Source organism: Gadus macrocephalus, chromosome 11 (assembly GCF_031168955.1).
Source record: "Gadus macrocephalus chromosome 11, ASM3116895v1".
NCBI lineage: Eukaryota > Metazoa > Chordata > Actinopteri > Gadiformes > Gadidae > Gadus > Gadus macrocephalus.
Window position 1 is genome coordinate 8,410,779 of NC_082392.1, and position 24,678 is coordinate 8,435,456.

At 44.3% G+C, this 24,678-nt stretch overlaps 5 protein-coding genes across 6 annotated transcripts in view; 1 reads left to right on the plus strand and 4 right to left on the minus strand.

Annotated features, from left to right (window-relative positions):
* The window catches only part of uts2r3 (urotensin-2 receptor 3), a 124,095-nt gene that overhangs the window by 46,868 nt on the left and 52,549 nt on the right, over nt 1-24,678 (plus strand). The gene's annotated exons all lie outside the window — the stretch shown is intronic.
* Nucleotides 77-9,899, minus strand: sphk2 (sphingosine kinase 2). The gene is made up of 8 exons (XM_060065047.1): nt 9,746-9,899; nt 7,196-8,487; nt 5,906-6,055; nt 5,699-5,793; nt 5,483-5,598; nt 4,582-4,785; nt 2,910-4,449; nt 77-2,395 (listed from the first exon to the last, which is right to left on the minus strand). Exons 2-8 carry the CDS (start codon nt 7,656-7,658, stop codon nt 2,333-2,335), a joined length of 2,631 nt encoding a protein of 876 aa, XP_059921030.1. The 5' UTR covers nt 7,659-8,487; nt 9,746-9,899; the 3' UTR covers nt 77-2,332.
* Nucleotides 10,099-13,104, minus strand: rpl18 (ribosomal protein L18). Its single transcript, XM_060065117.1, has 7 exons — nt 13,015-13,104; nt 12,354-12,440; nt 12,137-12,244; nt 11,651-11,749; nt 11,365-11,488; nt 10,441-10,510; nt 10,099-10,230 (listed from the first exon to the last, which is right to left on the minus strand). Exons 1-7 carry the CDS (start codon nt 13,015-13,017, stop codon nt 10,167-10,169), a joined length of 555 nt encoding a protein of 184 aa, XP_059921100.1. The 5' UTR covers nt 13,018-13,104; the 3' UTR covers nt 10,099-10,166.
* On the minus strand, nt 13,256-15,022 carry si:ch211-120k19.1 (uncharacterized protein LOC563199 homolog). 2 transcript variants are annotated; one of them, XM_060065115.1, is made up of 6 exons: nt 14,931-15,008; nt 14,595-14,768; nt 13,909-14,279; nt 13,719-13,789; nt 13,567-13,596; nt 13,256-13,458 (listed from the first exon to the last, which is right to left on the minus strand). In XM_060065115.1, the coding sequence occupies exons 3-6, from the start codon at nt 14,267-14,269 to the stop codon at nt 13,339-13,341; spliced, it is 582 nt and encodes a 193-aa protein (XP_059921098.1). In that variant the 5' UTR covers nt 14,270-14,279; nt 14,595-14,768; nt 14,931-15,008; the 3' UTR covers nt 13,256-13,338. The 2 variants fall into 2 exon arrangements, with proteins under 2 accessions (XP_059921098.1, XP_059921097.1); XM_060065114.1 differs by lacking the exon at nt 14,595-14,768 and having other exon boundaries at nt 14,931-15,022.
* myh14 (myosin, heavy chain 14, non-muscle) overlaps nt 19,214-24,678 on the minus strand; it is a 30,742-nt gene continuing 25,277 nt past the window's right edge. The window contains exons 34-39 of the mRNA XM_060064748.1: nt 24,518-24,641; nt 24,139-24,347; nt 23,479-23,587; nt 22,753-22,925; nt 22,296-22,319; nt 19,214-21,980 (exon numbers count right to left, since the gene is read on the minus strand). Coding sequence (XP_059920731.1) covers nt 21,773-21,980; nt 22,296-22,319; nt 22,753-22,925; nt 23,479-23,587; nt 24,139-24,347; nt 24,518-24,641 — 847 coding nt within the window. The 3' untranslated portion in view covers nt 19,214-21,772. The remainder of the gene's footprint in view (nt 21,981-22,295; nt 22,320-22,752; nt 22,926-23,478; nt 23,588-24,138; nt 24,348-24,517; nt 24,642-24,678) is intronic.

A 24,678-nucleotide genomic window follows, 5' to 3' on the forward strand; every position in this document is an offset into this window, starting at 1 on the left:
TCACGTTAAGCTTTACAAAATTCAACGTTGCGTTTAATAAAATGCATAAAGTGTATGTCAAACCTGAAAGGCTGCATACATTTGTCAAATGGGCTTTATTAAAGGAACATTTCAAGGGGTCCAATGCGTACACAAAATGTAAAAACAAGTTAATCAGAATTATTGAGGGTTGACGAATTGGATCCTTAAAAGTGTAAACTAGAGATATGTTCGTTTGTAATAATATTGTCTGTGACATGATGAATGCCAATTTATTCAATCTATGCTGTTCGTGAATTTCACTAAAATAAATGAAACAAAGTTATGCAAAATAAAAACATTTAAAATGACAATGAGAGAAACCTTCCAGTTCAATTTATTTTTAACAAAATATAACTATTAATTGTACATTATATATCGATACATAATCATTTTAGTAATAAGCACAATTGCATTACAAGCAGTCGAATATAGACGAGACATTTAACTGGCATTGTTTAACTGATGAGTCAATCCCAAAACATTGTCATAACAAATAGGTCTAACCTGAAAAAAATGTCAGTAGATTTGTCAAAATCAATTCCTTGATGTGAGAAAAAAAAAACTGTGACAATAATTTAATCGATTCCACCATACCTTCTTGTTTTACAATTAGCAGTTCACTTCATTTATTTGCGTGAAAACAAAAGTATATATAGGTGGCTACCTAATGGGGCCACAGCAAGCCCAGGAACAACAGAAAATTCAAGGGCTGAGAAACAACAGTTTAGAGCCAAAATATAAAGTCAGAGTAACAAGGCATTGTTTTGTTCAGGCATGACCATGTGTTGGTGCTGGCCTGGCCGTCTGCCCAGTCACCTTTAATGTACATAGTTAACTAATTATGGTGTTACATGTTTCAAATGCCTTTTGCTTCCCATCCTACTTATCTCTTGATACAAACTCGAAACACTGACAATTGATCGCAAGCTTTTATAAACCTGTTTGGTTGGTAGACAGCATAATAAATCAGCAGAATTAAATCAATCATCTTTAAAGCACGTCCATAAGAAATTGCTACCATCTGAACACAAGATAGAGGGCCTTTAAAATCAATTGAATCTATGAAAGAATATATAAATGTCAAGATTTTTTGTATTGTCATCTACAGCAAGAATTTAGTTGAACAGCAGCTATGTTAGTGTTGAGCTTTGGGTCTTGCTTTAAACCTTAACAGTTGCTGCAATTGGCTTATTTTACAAGACAGGTTCAGGAGAAAAAAATCTTCAGAATACTTAAAAGTAGAAAAACAGGTCGGGGGAGCTTGAGGTGAGATGTTGTGCGTGATTACATAGGATTTGCTAAAATGTTAAAAAAAAAAGTGTGAGGGTAAACCTTCATTGTTACGTTCATTATGAGGGGGAATGGTGTAGGCTCCGATCTGATTAGGATCTGATCCCAACTTCATTGTGCGTCCATTTCAACATTTCAACAACAAATAAATAAATAAAGGCAAACAGATGAAATCCATCCAGTAATGGACGCCATTCGACAAACGTGTTTGTGTGTGTGATGTAATGAACCCCCTACGGTTCCTTTATTGGTTGGCAGTCCCTCCAGGACGTTCCCTTCAGGGCACGCGTGTTCCCGCCTCCTCTTCCTGGAATGGATGTGGGTGAACGAAACAATAGAACCAGGGTTCCATGCGTGCACACACACACACACACACCTGGTTGCTCAGCAATGGACGGAATACGAGATGCTAATTCTTTTTTTGATTTCTTCTAATTGAGATGAAAATCAATATGTAGAGTGCAGTAGTGGACAGGGGACGGATGGTTCCTAATGAGAGGATTAAGAGCGGAGGGGGCGGGGTGACATTTGTTACGGGCTCGTGGCTCTATTCATCTGAACGGACTTTCCATTAGTGTTCAGCGTTGATTCCCATTATCTTTATCGTAAGGCAAGAATCAGGTAGTGCTTCACTGCATGCATGCATACGGGAATGTATACATCAAACACATGCACTGGCAGCAAGTCTAGTACAAGTCCGCCACAGGTCCAGAAACATTCACTTTTTCCCCCTCATTGTTATATCAAAAGGCCGTGCCATTTCTCCCACTTCTTGTGGTAATCTGACCCCAATCTGTGCAATGACGCATTCTTTTCATCCAATTTTCGAATGTCCTATTAATCCCTCTGCAGTCATATTCCATGTAGGAACGATCCCTTGTACTAAAGCCCTGACATGCGGCAGCCGCCATCCAGGGCTTATATTTAATTTTTACGTTGTCCAGAAGGCTTTCTCTTGCGGACGGCAACAGCGATTACATAATGCAGGAGAGTGCAATGTCGGGTCGATGACCTCGACCAATCAGAATCTGGTAATCTTTTCTCCAGAGTTACCCACGATGAGACGGGCCATGGACGGGTGAACCTTGGGGTAGATAAAGAGAAATAGGCATTTTAACCACTCGCAGGCCTAACAGCAGGTGATTAACACAAAAACATTGTCTGAAGACATATATATATTCGTATAGCGATCTGCAGGAAAAAGCTGCATTAGATTTTTCTAGTAAGGTCAATTCATCAATGTTTTTGGCTTTTCTCATTTCCATCTTTTACTCAGCCAATTTCAGAGACTTTATGTATTTCCATCAGCATCTTGGCTCAGGACATCATCTCTGTCAATAATTGTATTACATTAATTAAAGGGCAAAAACTACAAGTAGCCCTCAAACAGGCCTCAGTAAATAGCAAAATCAGCTACTCAATTTCCACTATGTAGTTTCAACGTGTGAATGCAAGTAAACAAGACAGCATCGTGGATTTGAAGACAAAGCCTATAATTAAGGAGGCAGCAACAAGTATAGCAGGTTTTATTTCCCTCCACATTGCCTAGCTCTGAGCTCCAGCCGTTTGGTTCAAAGACGTTGCGTCTGGACACTGACCTGTGCTTGCAGGGGCCCATAAGGCACCAGTTCTCCATCCACCGTCAGGGTGCCCCGCGTGGACAAAGGCTGCAGTCTGAAGGCCCTGCAGGAAACATGGCTCACATATGGAGAGCTCAGGGAGTGGTGGGTGCCTCTTTCCATGGCGAAGAACAGCCTGAGCAACGTGGCTCTGGAGATCCCAGCCCGCACAAAGGTCAGGTGGATAAGCCCGTCGTCAAACCTGGCCTGTGGGGCGGCGTGGAGGTCGGCCCCCAGGTGCGTCTGGTACAGGGCCAGAACCAGGACGTAGTCTCCCTCGATGGTGACCCAGTCCCTGGTGGGCAGCGGCTGGTCTAGAGGGGGCAGCAGGTCGTCCCTCGGGGGGTTGAAAGGCGAGGCGAATGGACGGTTTTTTAAGGACCCGGTCGGATCGGCTAGGTCAAAGTTGAAGGACGAGGACGGCAGGCGGAAGGAGGGCGAGGGGGAGGTGGAGCCCGGGGTGTTGGGACGAGGGACCAGGTAGGACGAGGCGTGGGGCGAGGCACAGGAGGGGGAGGAAGGCGGTGTCGGGGAGAGAGAAAGAGACAGGGAGGGAAGTTTGGGTGGTAGAGAGTTTGAGTGGGAGTGCTGGAGGAGAGAGAGGGGTCTGGGCCGGGTGACATTTTGATTCTGGTCCAGGGGCTTGGGCTTGCGGGAGAAAGGAGAATGGCGAAAGGGCGAGGAAATAGTCAGAGATCGTTCACGGGGGTCCGGCGGGTAAGGGTCTCTTTGGAAGTAAGTGCCATTCAGATCCATCTCTTCTACCCCGTACGACGTGCTGGACTCTGGGTCAGCCTGCTGACCGAGAGGCTGGTTGAAGAGGGTGTTTGCTATCTGGCTGGAAGGTGCCGAGTTCTTCCTTACAGTCTTTCTGGCCTCCTGAAGGCTCAAACAAGCCTCCACCTCCTCGTCTGCCTCTCTACCCAAGTCTAAATCATGGGTCTCCCCCAGTTCTCTTTCCACTCCTGCAGAGCTGACGCCACCCTCTGTGTCCTTCCCCCTCTCATCCTCCTCCATCTCGCTGGAGTCCTGCTCTACGCCTTCTTCTTCTTCCCTTTCATCCTCGTTCCCTGCTCCCCGTTCCATGACGCATTGGTCTTCGGACATACAGCGCGTCGCAGAAGCCCTTTCCTCTGCCTCCATCTCCCTCTCTCTGTCCTCTGCCAGGCTGCTTGCCCTCACGACTCCCGTGCCTCCACCCCTGGCCCTCTGCCGTCTCCTCTCCCTCTCCCTCTGCCTCTCCATCTCCCGCTCGCGCTCTCCGTCGCCCCTGCGTAGGCTCCTCTGTTCGCTGATGCCCATGTCGGAGCAGGTGCGGTGGATGGGGGTTTTGCAGAAGCCATCCAGGCCCTCTGTGATGCTCCGGGAGAGGGGTCTCCTGGGAGGCGGTGGGGTGCCGTCTGGGGAGTGGGTGACCACAGACGGAGGGAGGTAGGAGAGTCGGCCTTTGTAGGATCGCAGGGACGCTATGCGCACAAGGGTGCCCAGGGTGAAGCGAGCCGAGCCCAGACCACGGTACCTGATGCAGGGTAGAGGAGAGGTACCATGGTTTAAAGTGGTCACTACGGGTAGAATCACAAATGGTGCGACATATGTAGGCATGTGGTAGTTTGACTTTAAAAATAGAGAGGAAAAACACACACACACACACCTCTCACTCTCGATGTCCACATCGGACACAAAGCCCCATGCAACGGACAGGAAGGAGAACAGTCTTCTGGGACTGGCAATGCGGCCATTGTGAGAGGGTCCGGGGCTGGTTGTCACAGAGACCAAGTCCATTGGTCGCACCCCACCCCGACAGAGCAGAAAGCAGCAGTTGAGTAGGAGGGGCTCCCTAAGGCACATGTCATACCTGTGGGAGGGACGACAAACAACAATAGGGCACTTCCTGTCAGATAAAGAGAGACAATCGTTCGGTACACAATCCTTTAGTAACATTGGTCTAGATAAACAGGGCATGATTAACTCAAGCTTATTCCAAGAACTAAAAGCCTTCTATTGTTATACAGAGACGACAACAATATTAATCTTTTCCCTGTGACATTGAATAATCGTAAAAAATGAAAAGTCTCCAATAGATTGTGACTTTAGTTGTTTGAGAATAGATGCAGAGAAGAAAGATGGTTGAAAATGCCTAATAACAAAAGCAGTTACAATGGTTTCAGTAGATTGCTCCAAGGAGATACGATACAGTTCGGTCTCAACATGTCATATCAGGTCTTATCACGTCAGAGTGTCTGAAGTCCTAAGGTTCACCTCGATGGCCACCGATGTGATAACCACATGCGGAGTTCTCTTTCTTTAGCTTATCATTTCGATTTAATATCTGTCAACAGCGTCCACCCTAATCTCTCTTTAAGGACTGTCATCAATTCAAAATTATTTTCGCCTATCACGTTAACTGTGAACTGACTTCAGTGAGGGTTAGGATAACCTTTGACGCACAAGCATTCCATATCCAGATTATCCCGGCATACACAGTGTTGCCATCAAAACGCATATTCAACCCAAATAAAACTTGATTGGCAACGAAAGGGACCCACACATACCCTGCATTGTGGTTGATCGAGCCAGCCAGTGCATTTCCAGAGCCACAGGGCAAAATGCCCACAGGTATCTTTATTGCTTGTTCCCAGTCGGGGCGCTCCATCAGGCCATTAATCACCTACAGCAAGCAAATAACAAACAAACAAAGGCCATTTCAAAAAAACTAACAACATAGTAGCCGCCTCTTCCCAGACACTGAACAGAAATACGATGCAAACCTCATGCAGCAGGCCGTCTCCAGAGATGATAATGATGCCATCCCATTCGGGGAGGGAAATTTCTCTGATGAGCTCCCTTGCATGGTTCTGACGCTCTGTAGGGAACACATTCAAATGAGTCAGCTGTTAACCAAGGAACTCACTTAAGTCAACCATCATGTTCATCTCAGCAAGCTTTAATCTTTGCTTTGTGTGCATACATCTAACCTGTTTGAATTAGGTTGTAGCTGATGTTAGCTTCTCTGACCATTGGCAGAATGTGGGTCTGGCACCACTGCATTGCCTGGCCCCTCCCACTGAAGGGGTTGACCAATAGCATTAGCCGTCGTGGACGAGGTAGGAGACTTCTTGAAAACTCTAGAAAAGGGGGCACGCAAGAATGAAATCATGCATCAATTCAATGATTGTTCAGTAGCTTTGAAAAACAATCCCGAATGTAGGCATCAGCAAGCTAACAGACATTGTTTCAGGACCAAAACATGAGCGCACCCAAACCTTTAGAACCTTTAGGCTGAGGCAGACACGATAAGGAAGGCGATAACAGATAGGAATTTGCAACAGTGAAAATAACAAAGACTATAGGCACAAAGCGGTCGCTAGTGCTGTCTCTCCCTGTGTTTCCACCTTAACATGGCAGCTGTGGGTGTATTATTGGGGCTTAAAGTGCTCTGTGATAGACACAGATGGACTGATTTAGTTTTAGTTTATTCCCGGGAAGGGGAACAAACGTTATGGAAATTGCATCAAGGGGTTAATGATGATCAATCTCACGTATTTACATCACATGGTCAGCCAGTTCCTGCTGAGGTCACATCAGGTCTTGTGTGTGTGCGGGTTCATGCACGCATGTGTCCACATTGAGGAAAACACACTGATGATTGGTTGAGGGAGGGTACGAATTGAGAAACAAGGGTCAACACTACGATAGGAGAATGCTGAAATAAGAAGATGGTACAGATAGCTCCAAGCTGGCGTAAATAAAGAAGTGCCCATGAAGCAGGGCTTTGAGATCTACTTGGGTGGGGTTTTCTTGGGGGCATATAGCGATGGGATTGGGAGGGACGTCTGGACTAGCTGTCAGGGGCGACCCCTCTCTGTCTCTACGTTTACCACAGTGCGATACAGACCGTGTGTGCACGGGAGAGATAAGACGACAGGACAGAAAGACACAAAAAATTAGGAAGCTTTACCGAAAACAAAAGAAAAAACACACTAAATGCTAACACCAATGAAACAATCACAGCCTTCTGTTAGAGGTATTATATGCATTTTATTACTTGAAATTCGAATGCATGGGGAAAAAAAGCAATCTAACCCATCAATAATATTCTTAGCTGTACTGCATGACAATCTTTCACACCAGACTTTTGCCAAGTTATTTAGAAATTAGGTAATTCTTCAGTGAACATTCCAGCAAGCTAGCAGCCCACAAGCCTGTACACAACACCATCAATCACACAGATCTGCACAACATGCCACTTAACCGCACTGACTCACCTGTGTCAGCAGTTACAATCACCCCTCTCAGCAGACACTGGACCGCGGCCGACCACCGCTCTGCTTCGGGTCTGCTCTCAGCCAGGTAGGCCCTTAGTTGTCTGCGCCGGGAAACCCCTTTCCGCCGCTTCCCTGGGGGATACCAGTAGAGCACTAGGAGGGCCGGGGCCGGGGCCCGAGGGCAGCTGCACCCCACCAGCTCCGACAGGGGCAGCAGGAGACGGGCTTCCTTCCCAGTCCGCGGCGACAGGCGCTGGACGTGGATGTGGGTGTGCGTCAGGGTCAGGGCGTAGTTAGACGCTGTAGACAGGGTGGGGGAGGCGGCCGGAGAGAGCCCCCCAGGACCGCCAGGGCTATTGGGACAGCTGTTATTGTTGCTGTTACTGCCTGATCCCCAGCTCGCAAACTGTCCGTGGAGGAGGGCTTCGGCGGGGGGAGGGGCATGAGGCTCAGGAGATCGCATCCTTGCGGATTTGACTCACAAGGTTCAGCAGGCAATTTCGAAAAAACAAGTCTCTGTATTTACAAAGGACGGACTACTTGGAGTTCATACGATTGGAGGATGGAATTGAGCAATCCTTTGCTCAGAGTTTGAGCCTTTTATCCATTCATTAGGAAAAATAAATATATAATAATCTTGACAAGCCAAAAGGTCACTTCAAAATATATTCTTCCAGTTTGAGGAAATTGCTGGGTGGAGTATCAAGCAAGTGACAATGAAACTTCTCAAAAGGTCAGAAATAGTGCTCACTGATTTAGTGTGATCTAAAAGTGCTACTCAGTTTTGACAGTTTGTAACTGTTAAAGTAAACCTAAAAAAGGATTAACAAATAGCAGTCCAAGATCTTCCCTTGAGATATAGAGCAGTGTAGGAACTCTTACTTAAATTACTAATAATTAAAACTACATAAATGACTCATGTGAAACAATTGGCATTAAAATGAAGACTAACCAAAACAAATCTTAGTGATTTCTTTTAAAAGTCCCAGTTTAAGGAGGACGTATATTACCATCATTTTATTTCATGAGTGAAGGGATGAGGTTTGTGTGGTTAACAGTAGAGTGACATGTCGTCCCCAAACACACACACACGCATCATATTCTAAATGTGGCTTTTACCTCTGAAGCCAGATAGAAACAATGACGAAGAAATGACAAACAATACAAAGAACGACAACAATTAAAACAAAAAACAAACAAAACAGAAACAGCTCCAGTGGGGTCCTGGCGTTAGGTCATATTGAAGTCTTCCTAACGCCAAGCGTCATGTCCCCTCCCATAGACGCGTATGCCTGGACAATGGAGGGGAACAGAATCAGCCGCAGACAATTACCCAACTGTTGCAAACACTTCTGATCAAAAGTGGAAGTTGGACAATGACGTTGAACAGGAGAGCAATACCTCAGAAATGTCACTTCATTGGAATAAGACATGACTCACAGGTCCTCAATTGGCCTTTGTTACTGGCCTAGTGGTTGAGCACAAGAAATATAACTTTTTGGATAAGAACTACATTTATCTCTTACACCATTTATTTTACCAACAATTGATATCACTCACTGTACAGCCAAGTACATGCAACATGAACTGATTTATGCTAAAGAACTGGCATCTGTTTAATGTCATGCATCACTCCTGAGAATTATGTCAATGAGTCTTACTTCCATATCCTCATTCAACTAGTACGAGTCAATATTTTTGGAACATAACCTCAGCTGTCTATGCACCCTACCCAAATTAAACTAGTTTAGTCATTGCAGACGACTTGTATTTAATACGTTGAATGTTATATAAACAGCAGCCAGAGGCAATCGATACTGGAAAGAAGTCCAAGACTGATAGACAGAGGAAAAGATCTTGACAAGCTGGGTGTAGAACAGACATTAGTAGGCTCACTTTGTCTGGTACACAATGGCATTGCTTGTTTAGGAAGGTTTCCCAAGCATTTTAATAGACCATTTAGTAAAACCCGAAGGTAAGTTACACACACCTTGTGTGTGACAACAATGTTGTTTCAACTTCCGACCTGCCACCCATCACACGTTAGCTTACTGATGGGCAGCTAACCCAGCTCTACTGGCCAAAGACCCCAACCCACACTTAAACTGTTTTATTTAAGACATGCATTCAAGTTAAGGAACATTGTGTCACCGAGACTGGAACTTAGATTTACCTTTTTAATAAAGTGAAAACTAAACGTTGACCTGGGAGTTGGGGTTAGCTTCACCGACTAGCGAGTCAGACGTCAGTGTTAGCCGGGATAGCCGGACATTTGCTAGATAAGAAAAACACTAGCCCCTTTTCCATCTTTCACCATTTAAAAAGTACACGCAACAAAAAATAGCACATAGGTTTATAATAGTTATTGCCTGACTTGGTTTACCCACAGTCAATCGAAGACGCACCAACGCAACGTTAGCGATCAATAACGGGCAAAAGGATCAACATTTGGAAAATCCGCAGGATTAGATTTTAAACGCATTAAAGTGCTAAAGCAGATCGAGAAACACAAAACCCAGGGAAAATGTATACATTTCCATTAAAAATTACCTCATTGCGACTCGACCGGGACGAAAAGGGGTCGCTGGACTCCTGTGTTGTACAGAGCTTCAGGAAGTATGGAGGCGCAGCACAAGAGCCAAGGAGGAAGTCCAGTAGTGATAAGGAAAAATTGCAACACCCACCCACATTCTCCAATTATTAACCTATTATCATTTATCCACCAGGTTACCATACAAGATTCTTTACATACCCCAGACATTTATACTGCTCAATATCAAAAATTGCCTGAACGTTACTTTAATGTTTTTCAGAAACTTACTCCAGTAGTTCGTGCTATTTACACAAAGATTGAAATAAGGTAGGCTTTTAAAAAGAAAACAGACCTCAGAAAACAAATTCCATTCTTTTATATATCCAATCTTTATTTGAATCAAATTGCATGGAAAACAAAATGGACTGGTTAGTTCTTTTATTTGCTTCCTCCACGGCCACGCGCCCTTTCGAACTTCCTGCCCTTGGATCGGATGTAGGGCCTGAAAATAGAGGATAAAAGGTTAGCTTTGATTTCACAATATTAATTATATCTGAAGAATGTCTAGGGTCAAGTAAACAACTCCACTGGAGATGAAAAAAACATGTCAGGGATACAACTTCTGATATATGCAGCCTAAAATAGAAATGAAAGCCATTTCTAGAACAATCTTTGCGTGTATAAATTATATAAACATAGGAATGATACGTACTTGCTGTGGCTGTGAGGAGTTCCAGGGGCTTTCCCAAAGTGCCTGTACACCTCCCTGGCCTTGCGTCGTCCTGTAGAATAGATAATTTATTATTCCTGCACAACCTTTTGGAAATGTTAAGTGGTACACCTCCAGAGCATGTTAAAGCATTACTTGGCAAATGCACTCTAACATTACACAGCCAAATGCTTCATGAGTTTCCAGCCATCTAAATGTTATCTTTACTAAATATATTTGATATCCCCTGTATTTGAAGTAGCCATTTGTCTTTAAAACTGACGACATTGACTGCAATAATCATGGACCTAAATGAGCCAACACTGTATCAGTTGCCAAATGTAATAACACTTCAAATAATCCAATTAACTAAATTATGGAGGATAATTTACTACCAAATTCCCACCACATATTGTTTGAAAGCTTGCATGAGTATAATGATATGACAGCATCTTAAATGGATCAGAATTCCACTAGAGGAAGGTAGATAATCACAGACATCTTCAGTACAAGTAACTTTAGTAGTTACAATTTCAGCGCATTGTCAAAGAACGAAAAAAGATGGATTAGCCTTCAACACTCCCTAGGAAAAGCAATCCCTAATCCAAGTAAGAGGTTATGGTAGCCTCCTGTAAGAAAAACATGCCAATTTAGTCCCTGTAAAATTACATACCAAGAATAATCTACCGAAAAATCAATAACTGAAGTCGTGTTTACAGCAAAATAATGTCCGGTACCACCAAAGGCAGGAAGTGATGTGGACGGGTAGTGATGTCATTAGGACATCAGGAATGCATCCACTAAAAGCTATTTTCCGACTTCATCAAGAACACCCGTGACTCAATAGATAAGACACATCTCAAAAACAAAATACCAAACCACAAAACATGACATTCCTGCGATACCGAGGAGAGAGTGAGTAATCACCTGAGAGCAGCACGGTTCCCTGTCCCTTGGGGGCAGCGAGAGCCAGCTGGTCAAAGGTCATGATCTCACCACCGGCCTTCAGGATGCGACGGCGGGCGCCATCAGTAACCCTCAGTGCACAAACCTGGAGAGAGGTGTAAACCCGCCACATTGTTAGGAAGACTCTTGGACAGTTGAGATTATCCTGTTAAACTCTATGATATAGCTATCTGTTTAACTAACTTTTGTTTATTGAAGTCCAATTTATATCAAAAAAATAAAAAGACAATTGGATTTGGCACTATACCTTGAGCTTGGGGATGTCCTGAATCCTCACATCATCGGTAATTGTTCCCACAACAACCGCGGTTCTGTTCTCGCGTCCAGCCAGCCTCATTTTGCGAATCTAAAAATGTAATGAAATAAACAATGCCATTATAATAATGACGATGAGCCATCAATTTTAACTACCAAGGCCTTGTTGATCTACCATGTTGATAATATTTCAGAAGTTAAAAAACAACAGCATGACTCAAGATTTTTTAAATTGGGGGGAGGGCATGCTTTTCACAGCAGCAAACACAAACTTCGGATTCAGTCTCAACTGAACATGGATAAAAACATGCATCTTTATTTTAAGCTCAGGCAACTGGTTAACACTACATAAGCATTATGGCCTTGTATATTACAAGATCATTACTGTGTCTGTTAAAAGTCTTTAACAAATGACATTCAAAAACTTCTCATATCTAAAGATGTAGGTCAAGACAGTAGACAAGGGGGGAACACTTACCAGGCTTGAGACTGAGAGGGGTGGCCTGTTGGTCTTGCTCATGAAAAGCCTCCTGAGGACCACCTTGTTGAAGGGAGCATTTGAACGACGGGCCAGAAACCTGTACAACTAGGGACAGAACACAGATGTTAAGTTATAGTTTCGGTGGATAACGTAATCTCGAGCTTGAGTAACCAGTAGTCAAGTTAAAATACACTTTATACAACTGATGGCTCACCTTGACCAGGAGCCTCAGGTAGATGTCCTGACTTTTTGGCTCCTTTCTGTGCACCTTACGGTCCTTGTTGTGTCTGATGTCGACTCCCTTCAAAGGAGATGAGGGGAGGGGGGGAACGGTATTATGAGTGCAATGCAAGGATTCGGTCACCTAAGCGTGCATGTCAATACGCCGCTGATAAATCAAAAGCAATCAACTCCGCGTGAAACGAAAACAGGCATCATTACACCGAGGCGTATTATTATGACCATTACTAGTTAGCTGAATGGCTTTTGGGTAGAACACGTTGGCACTGCGGTAGCATACATTTTGTATTAGTTCCTGTTCAGTCAGAAATGCTTAAGCCGCAAATATATCCCTTGTTGGAAATATATTAGAACGTACGAAATAGGCTGAACAATATACATGATATGTACTATAACGTGGAGTTACTGGTAACATTAAGCCATGAATCGTTAAGACTGGGGACACCGTTGCCTACGCGAACAGAGAAAGATAACATGCATGCATATTTAGCACAATCAAAATATAACATTTGTTTGTCTCGTTAATGTTTCAGGGTGAGGACTCATTTGTTTTGAGGAGAACAGGGATGTATAACAAGGCGGATGATCATGGATAGTTTATGTAGTAGCTTCTAAAATGCCGTAGCTTCACCTACCATCTTGGACTTGGAGCGAAAAGGAAGAAGGAAGAGCGGAGGTCTCGCGATACACAATTCTCCGTAATCACGGGCTCCTCATTGGCTATTGGGCTTCTGCTTCCGGCACAACGGGTCAATTTGTAGTGTCGTCAGAGAATGTCTAATATAAGTAGACGTAGACGGGCTCTGGTGTCGTCGTTTAGGATAGAGCTTCCAGAGGCCTTGTGAAATGATATAGTAATTCAAATAATTCATTCGATTTATTTTATTATTACTTTATTTAAAATTGTCATGGTTTTATTTTATTGAAATCACAAGCTCTTTGTCCAAGTATAATACAATTCATTGAGATGTACTTGTCTGCTGCTGTCTGAGGTGACACAAGTAAACAGTCCACATTAAGGAGATGCCTCCAACAAACACTGTCCGTGCCACCGGAGGGACCAGGGCAAAGTTCAATGCCTGAGAATGTGAGGTACAAAAGACAGAAAGTACAAATGGCAGAGTTTATTATTGGTGGTTATTATTATGGATTGTGTAGATTATTATAAATAATGCAGACAATCTCACCTGCATTGTAGACCAGTAAACCACTCCAGTCTGGTATACACACATAACAAGACAGAGAGAGTCTAATTGCACAATATATAATTACATAATAACATTAATGTTTGCTAAATATATATCAGTGGATATTCTTATTAGATAGCCTTTTCAGCTACCTTGTATGAAGTCCAGAATTTGCCCCTCCAGTCTTCTAGGGGGTCCTCTTTTCTTTCTAGTAGGCTGAGGCCTAATACAAAATACAGACACTTTTCAGATCGAGGAGTGCACACCCTGACTTCCAGGACAGAAACAAAGCCATCCACAGCAAACAGGTGTATTCATGATAGAATCATCACTTCTACTCACCTATGAAAAAGGCACTGATGGTTGCAGGGGCTGCAACAAGCTGATCCAACCCCACTTTCAGTGTTATCTTTCGGAGCCCGCCCCCTGGCAGCAGTCTTTCAAGACCCCTCAGCCAATGGTAATTAAAGTTGGCATGGAAACAGAACCCGACAAGTGCCACTTTGGCTGTCTGGGACCAGTCAATACCAGCCGTACTTCTGTCTGCCGGTGGTGAATCCCCTGATTCGGAGGCTGCGGTGCTCGGCCCAGCGCCCCCCAGCACACTCTGCTGGAGGATATCAGCAGAGGCAAACAGTGCTGTGTATCCCACCATGTTGCTGACGTACGGGTGAGCCTTCAACAGGGCCCAGGCTCGGCCCATAGTGGCAACACTGTGGACCAATCAGGGCATTAGTAGAGGCCCTGGTTGGTGGATGTGGGGCTATGCTCATTCACAACCGAGCCACTGGGTGTCACTGTTTTAGCAGAACCGCCTCTGTATCCTTGTGACGCGTGAACATTGTCAAACGGCAAACAGTGTTGCGGCATTCAAAAGTGTTAAGCACATTTCCTTTTTAAATAATTAAAATATTCAAATAAGGTACTGCAGTACAATAACCGCAAAATGTTCTTGAGAGGTTCTGTAACAATTGATTACTGAATTGTTGTCATTTCATGTTGTAAGTGTCAGATGAATGTAAGCATACCTTTAAAACAGGCTCTTCCCAATAACTTAGCCACAAAGAAAGAAAAAAGGCGGTTTTCTTTAAGCTTCACTGGTTGATAACTAGACATATCATTTTACGCTGAAAGAAGCCCTCTCTCTTGGTCAAAGGTTGGCCGCTGGACCACAGAATGCATGATAAGACTCTATCAGCAGACTGAGGAAGAATGTTAGGAAACACCACATGTGAACTATTTATTTAAAAGGTAATAGTATGGAGTAACTCACAGTAGATTTAAGTATTTTTATTCAGATCTGTTATGATAATTAGCCTCATTGTTTTCATTTACTGTCTATGGAACGGTGGCTGGAGACTTACCAATGAACAAACGGCCCCAGTGGGTAAAGAGAAAAGGGGAGACCAAACCATTATCCCGGTAGTGCCTACTGGTCTGAGACACATGGGCTGACTATAAATAGAGGCCACTCCTGTTGCAGCATGTGCAGCCCCTCTTTCTCATGGTATTTACACTTCTAGGCACATCTAAAACTAATCTCCCTCCAGGGCCTATAACCTAGAGCACGAAACATTTTAATATTTGTGTTAATATGTCAAATTAGCGTTTGCTAATATGTCAAAAAAGCCTTTGCCCTATGGCACTCTGATTAGTCTTGATAATATTGAGTCCTATAGGCCTACAGATCAAAACATGAACCATCCCCAGATATGGAAGCAGAAAACAGTTTCACAAAAACAATTAGTGCTAGGATTTGCTTTTTATGCACTCACTTTCTTTCTGTCTCTTGTGGCTGTTGAGGGAGAACAGCCTATTCACTCCTTTAGAGCCATAGATATGTAAAACTGAGTGGGCTCCATAGAACTGTAAGGATAATTAATGCCAGTAGCAACCATGTCGGCTCTTCGTTCTGAGAATGTGATAATTAGGGCCAGTTTAAGCAGATCAATGAAGGGCTTGGGAACTGCCTTAACTGGCGTGTGTCTGTGTCTCTTTGTATTTAACAAGCTGCCTTTAGTGGGCCAGACAATGTGTACGTGTGCCCACACTTCCACAAACGGTTGACTTCTCTGATAATTGGCTCTCCCTATTTTTATGTTTCCAATAGTCTCTCACTCTGACTCACACATCTGCGTACACAGACCCCTGACACACGCACGCACAAACACACACACACACACACACACGCACGCATGCACGCACGCACTCACTCACTTACTCACAAACACATCCACATGCACACACTCTCACACACACAGACACACACACACGCACACAAACACAGACACTCTCTCTCTCTCTCTCTCTCTCTCTCTCTCTCTCAAACACACACACAGAAGGACACACACACACACACAGAATGATCAAAACCGCCTCTCTCGACACTAATTCACTCACCTTGGGGTGAAGCTTCACAGCAGATGCAGACATAGAGATACAAAGCAACCTGATTACTATCAAGGTAAGCCTGATTTTCTGCTAAAACAAAATGATCAAAATGAATTAAAACAATTGCATTGAGCGGACACATACATCCATGATACATACGTATAATTGATTGAATCTAGCATCTTGAGTGATTCATTAGCCATGCTCAGTGTCAGTTTATTACAGTAAATTCCCTGTAATAAACGGACATTTTTGACCATTGTACAGGGTGCAGGTATTCCTTCTTTAAGTGCAATGAAAAGCAAACACCGTAGAAAAGCCTTGCTGTAAATTCTCTGAAAATAACTTTAATCAAAAGTGTGCTATATAATAATTAATAATTCATAAATAAAATAATTAACATTTTGTCTATTAATGCACTGTATCTGTCTATGTGTTGTTCATTTATTTTGAAATAAATAACTATATCTCTATCTCTATATCTAATTTCAATGATTCTTCCACTTCCAGCCAATCTTATTTGTAGTCATGCGACCGTCCAATTACTTTGCGCTGGAGGCGGGTATGGAGCAGGCGGTCCCCTGGGGTTGCGACCTCTTCACTTTTGTGACATCTGCCGCCGGTCACATGATGAGGACCCTACAGAAACCCCGCAAAAACCGTCCCTCCAAGCGACAGGTCAACCACCGGCGCTTCCTGCACAACATGATACAGAGGTCAGTATCAGGAGGGTGAATCTGTAAGTGTGTGATTATTATTGTCTCCTCTCTATTGTTGACTTAAAAAAACAACACAACAACATGGCATCTCCAACAACTGATCTGATTGTCTCTCCCAACAGGAAGTTCTCCAACATCGAGGCTGCAAACCAGCGACTAGCGTCTGCTCTACTTTGTACCAAGGAGGAAAACACATCTCCCTCCTTCCCGGGCCAGAAGCCTGTGACACCAGAACCATCCGTTAAACCCACCACTGGTGATGGTCTTGCTGAAACAGCCAATGACCCCATGACAAACACATCAAAAGACATTGAGCAGGCTTCAAAGTTGGGTTCTGACTCGGCCTATGGCTCCATTGAAATGGAGATCAGTAAACAGAGTCAGCCAGAGTCTAGACAATTTTTGGTAAGCCTTCCCAAATCGCAGGCCAGCACCGGCACATGGAGAGGGAAGAGCCAGGGGCACAGAGCCCCAAATCCGGCACTCCAAAATATGATCGGAAACGAGAACCAAGCTAAATCAACTTCCTTCTTGAACTCTCCTGAACACACAGAGTTCAACCATCAACCTGGAGTCTCGCAGACCGCCTGTGACAGATATGAAAAGACAACCCAAAGAAACAGAATTCATCGCTCAGAAGTCAATATCTGTACTGCGAGGCTCAAAGAAACTGACAACAACAACAACAACCAAGACCGACATTTCAAATCTGCCTCAGACTCAGATGTCATCATTCATCTGGACGAGGACCTTGACCTGTCCCTCTCGCCGTCCTTCTCTCCGGATCTTTCCCCGCTCTCCCTCGACTCTTGTGACTTCTCCGTACAGTCCATGCTGGACATGTCCACCTGCTTCCAGAAGAACCACAAGGAGGACACCGTGGAGAACCAGTGGACAGACATGATGGAGGTCTTGCAGACAGAGGTCATATGTAGGGACGACCTAGAAGACTGCATGAACATGGAGGAGTTTTTTGAAAATGTGTGCATCTGTCAAGAGGGTTCCTCGGAACTGGAAGGCGATGTGTGCTGTGATGACATCACCACGTCATCTATGAATCATGAGCGAGGAACTTGCATGGGGCATGAGATCTTCCAGATCCAGAGCAATGATAATTGTGGATCCGAGGCAGAGCATTTGAAATGTATTGAAGGTAAATACGGGTATGGAGGTTCTGATGCTTTTCAGAGTGATCTTGGATTGCCTTTCAAAAATTTGACCAGTGATCAGAGAACCTCCCAAAATCTTCCAGCCAGCAGAAGTGAGATAGTCTTTAATGAAACAGCCTCAGACCAAGACAAAGACAACCAATCAAATTCAATCTTTAGCATTTACCGTTGCAACAACTCAACACTCAACACATACTCCTGTGCACAACCGGAGAGTTCCTGTGCATTTGAAGCGTGTAATAACAAAACAGGCACACACTTTGAAGGTGTGGCTCAGTCCTTCTCTGCTCTTACTGAAACCCAGTACCATCCCATACTCACCCCTCCATTTGAGAACGACTGGCTGTTCACAGAGATTGTGTAGCAGAGGATGAGTGAGAAAAACAATTTTCTTATCTCAAAACCATTCCTCAAGGAGCATCAGGATTTCAGTTTTCGACTGATTAACTTACATACACAATACACGTTGTCCTATTTTATTAATTTAATGATATTACCAGGTAAAATGTGCTACTATTTATTTGTGAATCTATTTATTTTATTTCTTTAATAATTAACTTACTGTGCATTCTGTGAAATGTTTATTTAACGGTAATTGCAGCAAGTAAAAATAATATATAATAAATTATCAGCTGGGTGATTTGTGTATGACAGTGTATGTATGCACCTGAAAGAAAGAAAAAGCACTGTTGAACAGTGCTGAAAACCAACCCCATGGAATATACTGACCCCATTCTTATGGTTCATAATGTAAGCATCTTAAAACACAAAAGCAGCAGTTCATTTGAGCGCTAGTGTCAAATCCCACTAGAACGAGGCCGCATTAAGACGGATTGGACTGTTGCAATACTTTCTGTGAATAGAAAGGTTGGATGGATGCTATTTTTAAATATGTAGATAAATATTGCCAATATAAATGCACCATGCTTGACATTATTATCATTGAGTGTCATATGTTGTTGTTTACGAGCAATCATATTCCTTACCTAATTCACTCAGTTTGCTTGATTGTTTGTATGGTCATTGTATAGTAATGTTATGGGGATGATATTCCTATTACGGCCTAACACAAGAAATAGAACGTGGCTTGAATGATCTTAAAATATGGGTGTAATAATTACATGTTGAACTTGAGGCTTGAACTTCCAATGTAAATGAACACCGGGGCAAACCTTTGCAATGACATTAATCACCATTGCACTGTAGACTTATCATGAAACACAATAATTAACAAGATCAGGAAAACCCTTATAACCAAAGACTACAAATAGCTACTTATCAATACATACCAGATAATGAATTAAGATTTAAAAACACTGATTCATGTAATTCCTTGTTTGATAAAAAACAACAACACAACACCTGTGGTCTAAGCTACACATCCTTTTCCACTTTATTCTCAATTGAAATAAAGGTGCAAACATCAGCCAACATCGGTATGTGGACGTAGAAATGTGTAGTACTACAAATGTGAGCCGTCCAATGTCTTTGTGTTTCTGTATCTGAGCCTCCTGCATACTTAAAGCTGTGTCAAACAGGCAAACAGGTGCTATGTACATTCCTAACAAAAATGCAAATAAAGACCTTTATGTCCTGGAAAATAAATACAACATACGTGAAAAGTGCTCAGATATCTTCAAGGCCAGGGTTTAAAAAGACAATGTCTATTTTAGAACTGTAAAAATAACAAGATTAATAGTCAGGTCCGGTCTAAGTTAACGCCATACGCATCGATAATTATGTAAGTAGTTTAAATTAAAAAAAAGGAAATAATTAGGACTTAAAAGCCTGCTTGCCCTTTACTTCAGGAGTCTTTTAGACACAATACCGATGCCAGTGTAATACAAGTGCCATATTAATTACACTCTGTAATTCCGTTTTCCAATTTTCTTAACAGATTTTTGGGTGAAAGGCTTAGGAAAGAAAATCACCAGGTTGTTAATGCTAGCCCTCTGTCGTCTACATTGATCTAGATCTACAATGATATTACCCTAAATATAACAAATCAAAGTCCCTTTTATCATCCATACGCCCACCATTTGGTTAAACAAAAAGCTCTCGTTTTTATAGAATAGAATACAGTTTATCAACATAAATGAATCATACATTTACAAGATGGCTGATTAAAACAAACATGATGCATTAGCTTAAAAATGACCCCATCAATCTTTAAAAGAAGCAGAAAAGCATTATTCCTTTGAGTAAAAAGTTACATTTATACAGTTCTCAACAGGCTAGAGTTAAGGTTGTTTTTGCAATGGTACACAACATGTAAAAGTCAACTTTTTTTTGTTTGTTCTGTAAGCAAAAATACATACAGCAAATAAACCAAAGAGTATGCCCAATATGTTGAACAGCACTAAACACCTGATTACCAAATAGCCATTCACCAGCGGATCAGCTAATCACCTGTTATGCCATCCGGAACCGTCACAAGACACTGACAGGCTGAAGAGACCGCATCGAGGGCCCAGCCCAAACACCAGCACCAGCCACAACCACCGGGAGCCACCATGATATGCAGACCATAATAAACACTGACGGAACGCAACCAGCAATCGATAATTTAAGTTCATATTCAGAGCAACAAAAAAATATACAAATTCCAATTCCTGTAAGAAGTATTATATTAAGACTTAAGTTAAGCAGATGACTCATACACGCTACTTTAATCACTAACTACATACTATTTCTACGCTATTATTTGCAGCAACCGGAATACAGGAGGTGCGTTTTAGCATGGCTGCCTGCAGGTCGTTTCTTTTCTGCATGGATGGTATCGTTTTTATTTTGTATTTATATCATTATGACAATACGGTATGAAAAACATCATTTGGACTGGTCGAGTGAGTAACAACGTGAGGTAACTTTGATGCTTATCCAGTGCCAGCGGAGACCCTGATGTTTCTGAGAGGTGTTGCTGGCTTTGCGCCAGATGCACATACGGTGTGGAATCCCCCTCTGAGTTACCCTGCCTCACTGTCGTCACCCTCCACTGTCCACTCTCATCGGCTCTCTCCACCTCTCGTAGTTCTTTGCACTAGGTTTTATCATTTCAAGTTCAAATCACAATTTAGAAAACATGGTAAAAAGTTATTTCACAAACAAGCACTCTGAGCCTCGACACACACACACCTTTCGTTCTGACTGAGTCGGCAAGGTCTAATTGACACATTGACCTTTGACCTTTTCACGTGGCATGCTGGGTATTCTCTAACATGTACGATGGTTTAAACCCCTGGGAGGGTCAGTCCCTCTCCTGTTCTGCACCAGCGGCTCCTCCACAGCAAGGCGGTACGACGAGGAGCTGCGTTAACATGGCTTTAATACCGAGATAGCGGACACGAGCGATGGTAGCCGTTAGCATTCGCTGCTCATTCAAGCTTTGCGCGGGATCAGCGGATATGATATGATCTAGCTAGGCCTGAGGGGCTGAGCCCGGGGAGGAAGGAAGGACGGGAGTTTAGTTTTTCTCTACAAATGACACATCCTTGCGATTGACATGCTTTTGCGTCCGTTTGAACGCTTGAGTAAATGCGTAACCACTGCTTTTCATCTCTGAGCCTTTCGAATCGATGCCTGCGTATTTTAACACAGGCGACATTATCAAGAACCTTGAACAGTCTTATGTGTTGATGTCTAGGTGTGTGTGTGTGTGTGTGTGTGTTGATATCTGCTCGTGTATGCACCATGTTTTGGGGATATGTCTTTTTCATCTACGGTCTATAAATATGGATGTAGTGTGTTTCTGTGGCATACCCCCCACCCAACGCCTCTGAGTAGCAGAGGACCAATACATGCATGTTTATGCATGTCTGTGTGTTTGTGTGTGTGTGTCTGCGTGTGTGTATGTGTCCTCCATGTATGTGTGTGTGTGTGTGTGTGTGTGTGTGTGTGTGTGTGTGTGTGTGTGTGTGTGTGTGTGTGTCACTCGGCGTTGTTGGCAGTGTTGTTGAGGGTGTAAGGGGGCAGGGCCTCCAGGCTGTGGGGGTCCGACGAGGACGGGGTGGGGGTGCCCGGGAGCCCGGAGGAGGGGGTGGGCGAGGCGGGGGGCTCCTCAGAGTCCGAGTTCTCCAGGGAGAAGTCGTCCACCAGGGCTCTGCGGCCGCGCAGGGCCAGGGGCAGGGGGGCGCGCCTGGGGAGAGGAGAGCGGAGGAGGGGGTCAGGGGAGACCATCACTAGGATGAACACATTATCATGAGCGATGAGTGCTTTTGGGAAATTAATTTTTGTAATAATATTGTTGGTGATTGTTGTCTTTGCGATAAATGATGAAGTCATTATAGCGAGAAAGACAGTGTGGACCATGAAATTCTGGTGAAGAAAGGATAAGCGGAGGACAAAACACATAATCATAATGCAAACAAATAAAGAGACAAAACAACAAAGAAACTGAAACAGACACACATCCACACCAACACGCGTGTGCTACACAGACGAATGGACCTACTTCTCTGGTCTCCATTCAGGGAGGCTGGATGGTGGTGGTGATGACAGAGATGAACAATGTTAGATGGATACAAGTCATGCGACACAAACACAACAAACAAACAAAATCATAGACCGTTATTGGGGGACAAATTAAAATTCATGGAATGAATCTTGTTTGAACTCTGTGTGTGTTCCTCTCTCTCTCTCTCTCTCTCTCTCTCTCTCTCTCTCTCTCTCTCTCTCTCTCTCTCTCTCTCTCTCTCTCTCTCTCTCTCTCTCTCTCTCTCTCTCTCTCTCTCTCTCTCTCTCTCTCTCTCTCTCTCTCTCTCTCTCTCTCTCTCTCTCTCTCTCTCTCTCTCTCTCTCTCTCTCTCTCTCTCTCTCTCTCTCTCTCTCTCTCTCTCTCTCTCTCTCGCAGTAGATATGTCTCTGGAGCCCCGCAGCCCACCGGACAGGAGCAGCCCCAGGCCGGGTTACCTGAGCTGGCTGCGCAGCGCGGTGATCTCCCGCGCCATGCTCTGGCCGCCATCCGACATCTCCTCCAGCTCCCTCTGCAGCTTCCTCCGCAGGGCGTTGGAGCGCGAGTTCTCCTCCTCCACCTCCTCCAGCTGCCTCTTCAGCTGCCTCAGGCGACCCATGGATTTGTCCAACTGGAAAGGAGGAGCAGGAGGGGCAGAAAAGGAGGGGGAGAGGGAGGAGGAGAGAGCAGGGAGGGGGAGGCAAGGGAGAGGGGAAATACAGGAGCAAGGGAGAAGGAGAGGGAGAATTGTTAGGAGGTGAACAGAGCAGGAGAAGGGTAGCGTAGGGCATGTGATTAACCTCAATCAGGAGGATTGATGGTGTTGAGGGGGAGATTAAATCCATCAGATTAGGACGTAGGATGTTTTTAAAGGGGGTCTGTGTCTCGCATTTGGCAGACAGATTATTTTGAGCCCCCCAACCTTTGTTCTATCCTTTCTCACACACAGACGCCAGGGCTGGATTAGGTTTATCTTGGATTGAGACTGATTCCTCTCCCCTTTAAGGCTCCTGTTCTACATGCTTTTTGAAACGGTTCAGTGAGAGCTGTGAGCTTTGCCCTGGTCACTCTCTCACAGTGTGGTTCATATATCTGTTAATAGGCGGTGTAGAACGTTTGGGTCTGACTGCAGATGTTTCTCTAGCCTGTATGCCTGCATGACATCCATCAGAAGGTTTCCTCACCTGCTCCCGGTACTGGTCTGCATGCCTCCTCTCGTCCTCAGACTGCATCATCACCTCCTTCAGCTTCTTCTCTGTTTTCCGCACCAGTTTGTTGGCTATGGCTCGTTCTCTGGGAGAACACGGGGTTTGGGTTACATAGCGGATTACACAAACTAATGAATAGGGGTTTGAAATTCTGGTATGTGCGCGTGTGTGTGTGGGTGACTTTGTGTGTGTGTGTGTGTGTGTGTGTGTGTGTGTGTGTGTGTGTGTGTGTATGAGAGTGTGTATGTATTTTTGTGTATGCATACATTTCTTGGATCGTGGTTGTGTGTGTATACAAATGTTTTCGGATGTGTGTGCATGTGTGCATGGGAGTGCATATATACAAGTGTTATATACACACAAGGATGTGTGTGCATGCATGTGTAAGCATACATACATTTGTTTGTGTGTGTTTGTGCATTCGCTTGTGCGTATATGCTTGCGTGCGTGTGTGCCTACGTGTACGTGTGTGTGTGTGTGTACGTGCATGCATGTCTGTGTGCGCGTGTGCGCATGCATGTGTGCGTGTATGTCTACGTGCGTGTGTGTGTTTGTGTGTCTGTGTGTGTGCGTGTACCTGCGTGTATGTGTGTGCGTGTGTGTGTGTGTGTGTACAGATGCAGTGCGGCCCCTCACTGTCTCTCCTGCTCCAGCTGCTCCTCCATGGAGTCTATCTTGGCCTCCAGGGCCGCCACGCTCAGCTTGTGCTTCCCCCGGACCGCCCCCTCCATCTCCCCCAGCCGGGACTTCAGCTCCTTGTTGCTCCGCTCCAGCTGCTCCCGCCCGGCCTCCGCCTTCTGGGTCAGGGTCCTCTCCCCCTGCAGCTGCACCGTCAGCGTCTCCACCTGCACACACACACACACACACACACACACACACACCGCCCCAGACCACCATGAGCAACATGTGTTTGAGTGTGAGTTTAAGTGTCAGTGTGCATCCCTTCCTTGAAGAGTGTGACTGGGTGTGTGTAGAGATTGTATCAATTCACAACTACTAGTGTGTGTGTGTGTACCTGTAGTGCGTTCTTGCGCTGTCTCTCGGCCAGCAGTTCAGTGTTGGTCTGCTCCTCCTCCAGCTCCTCCTCCAACTGGGTGATGCGTGACTCCAGCCTCCTCTTCTCCTCGCTCAGGAGAGACCTGGACACACACACACACACACACACACACACACACA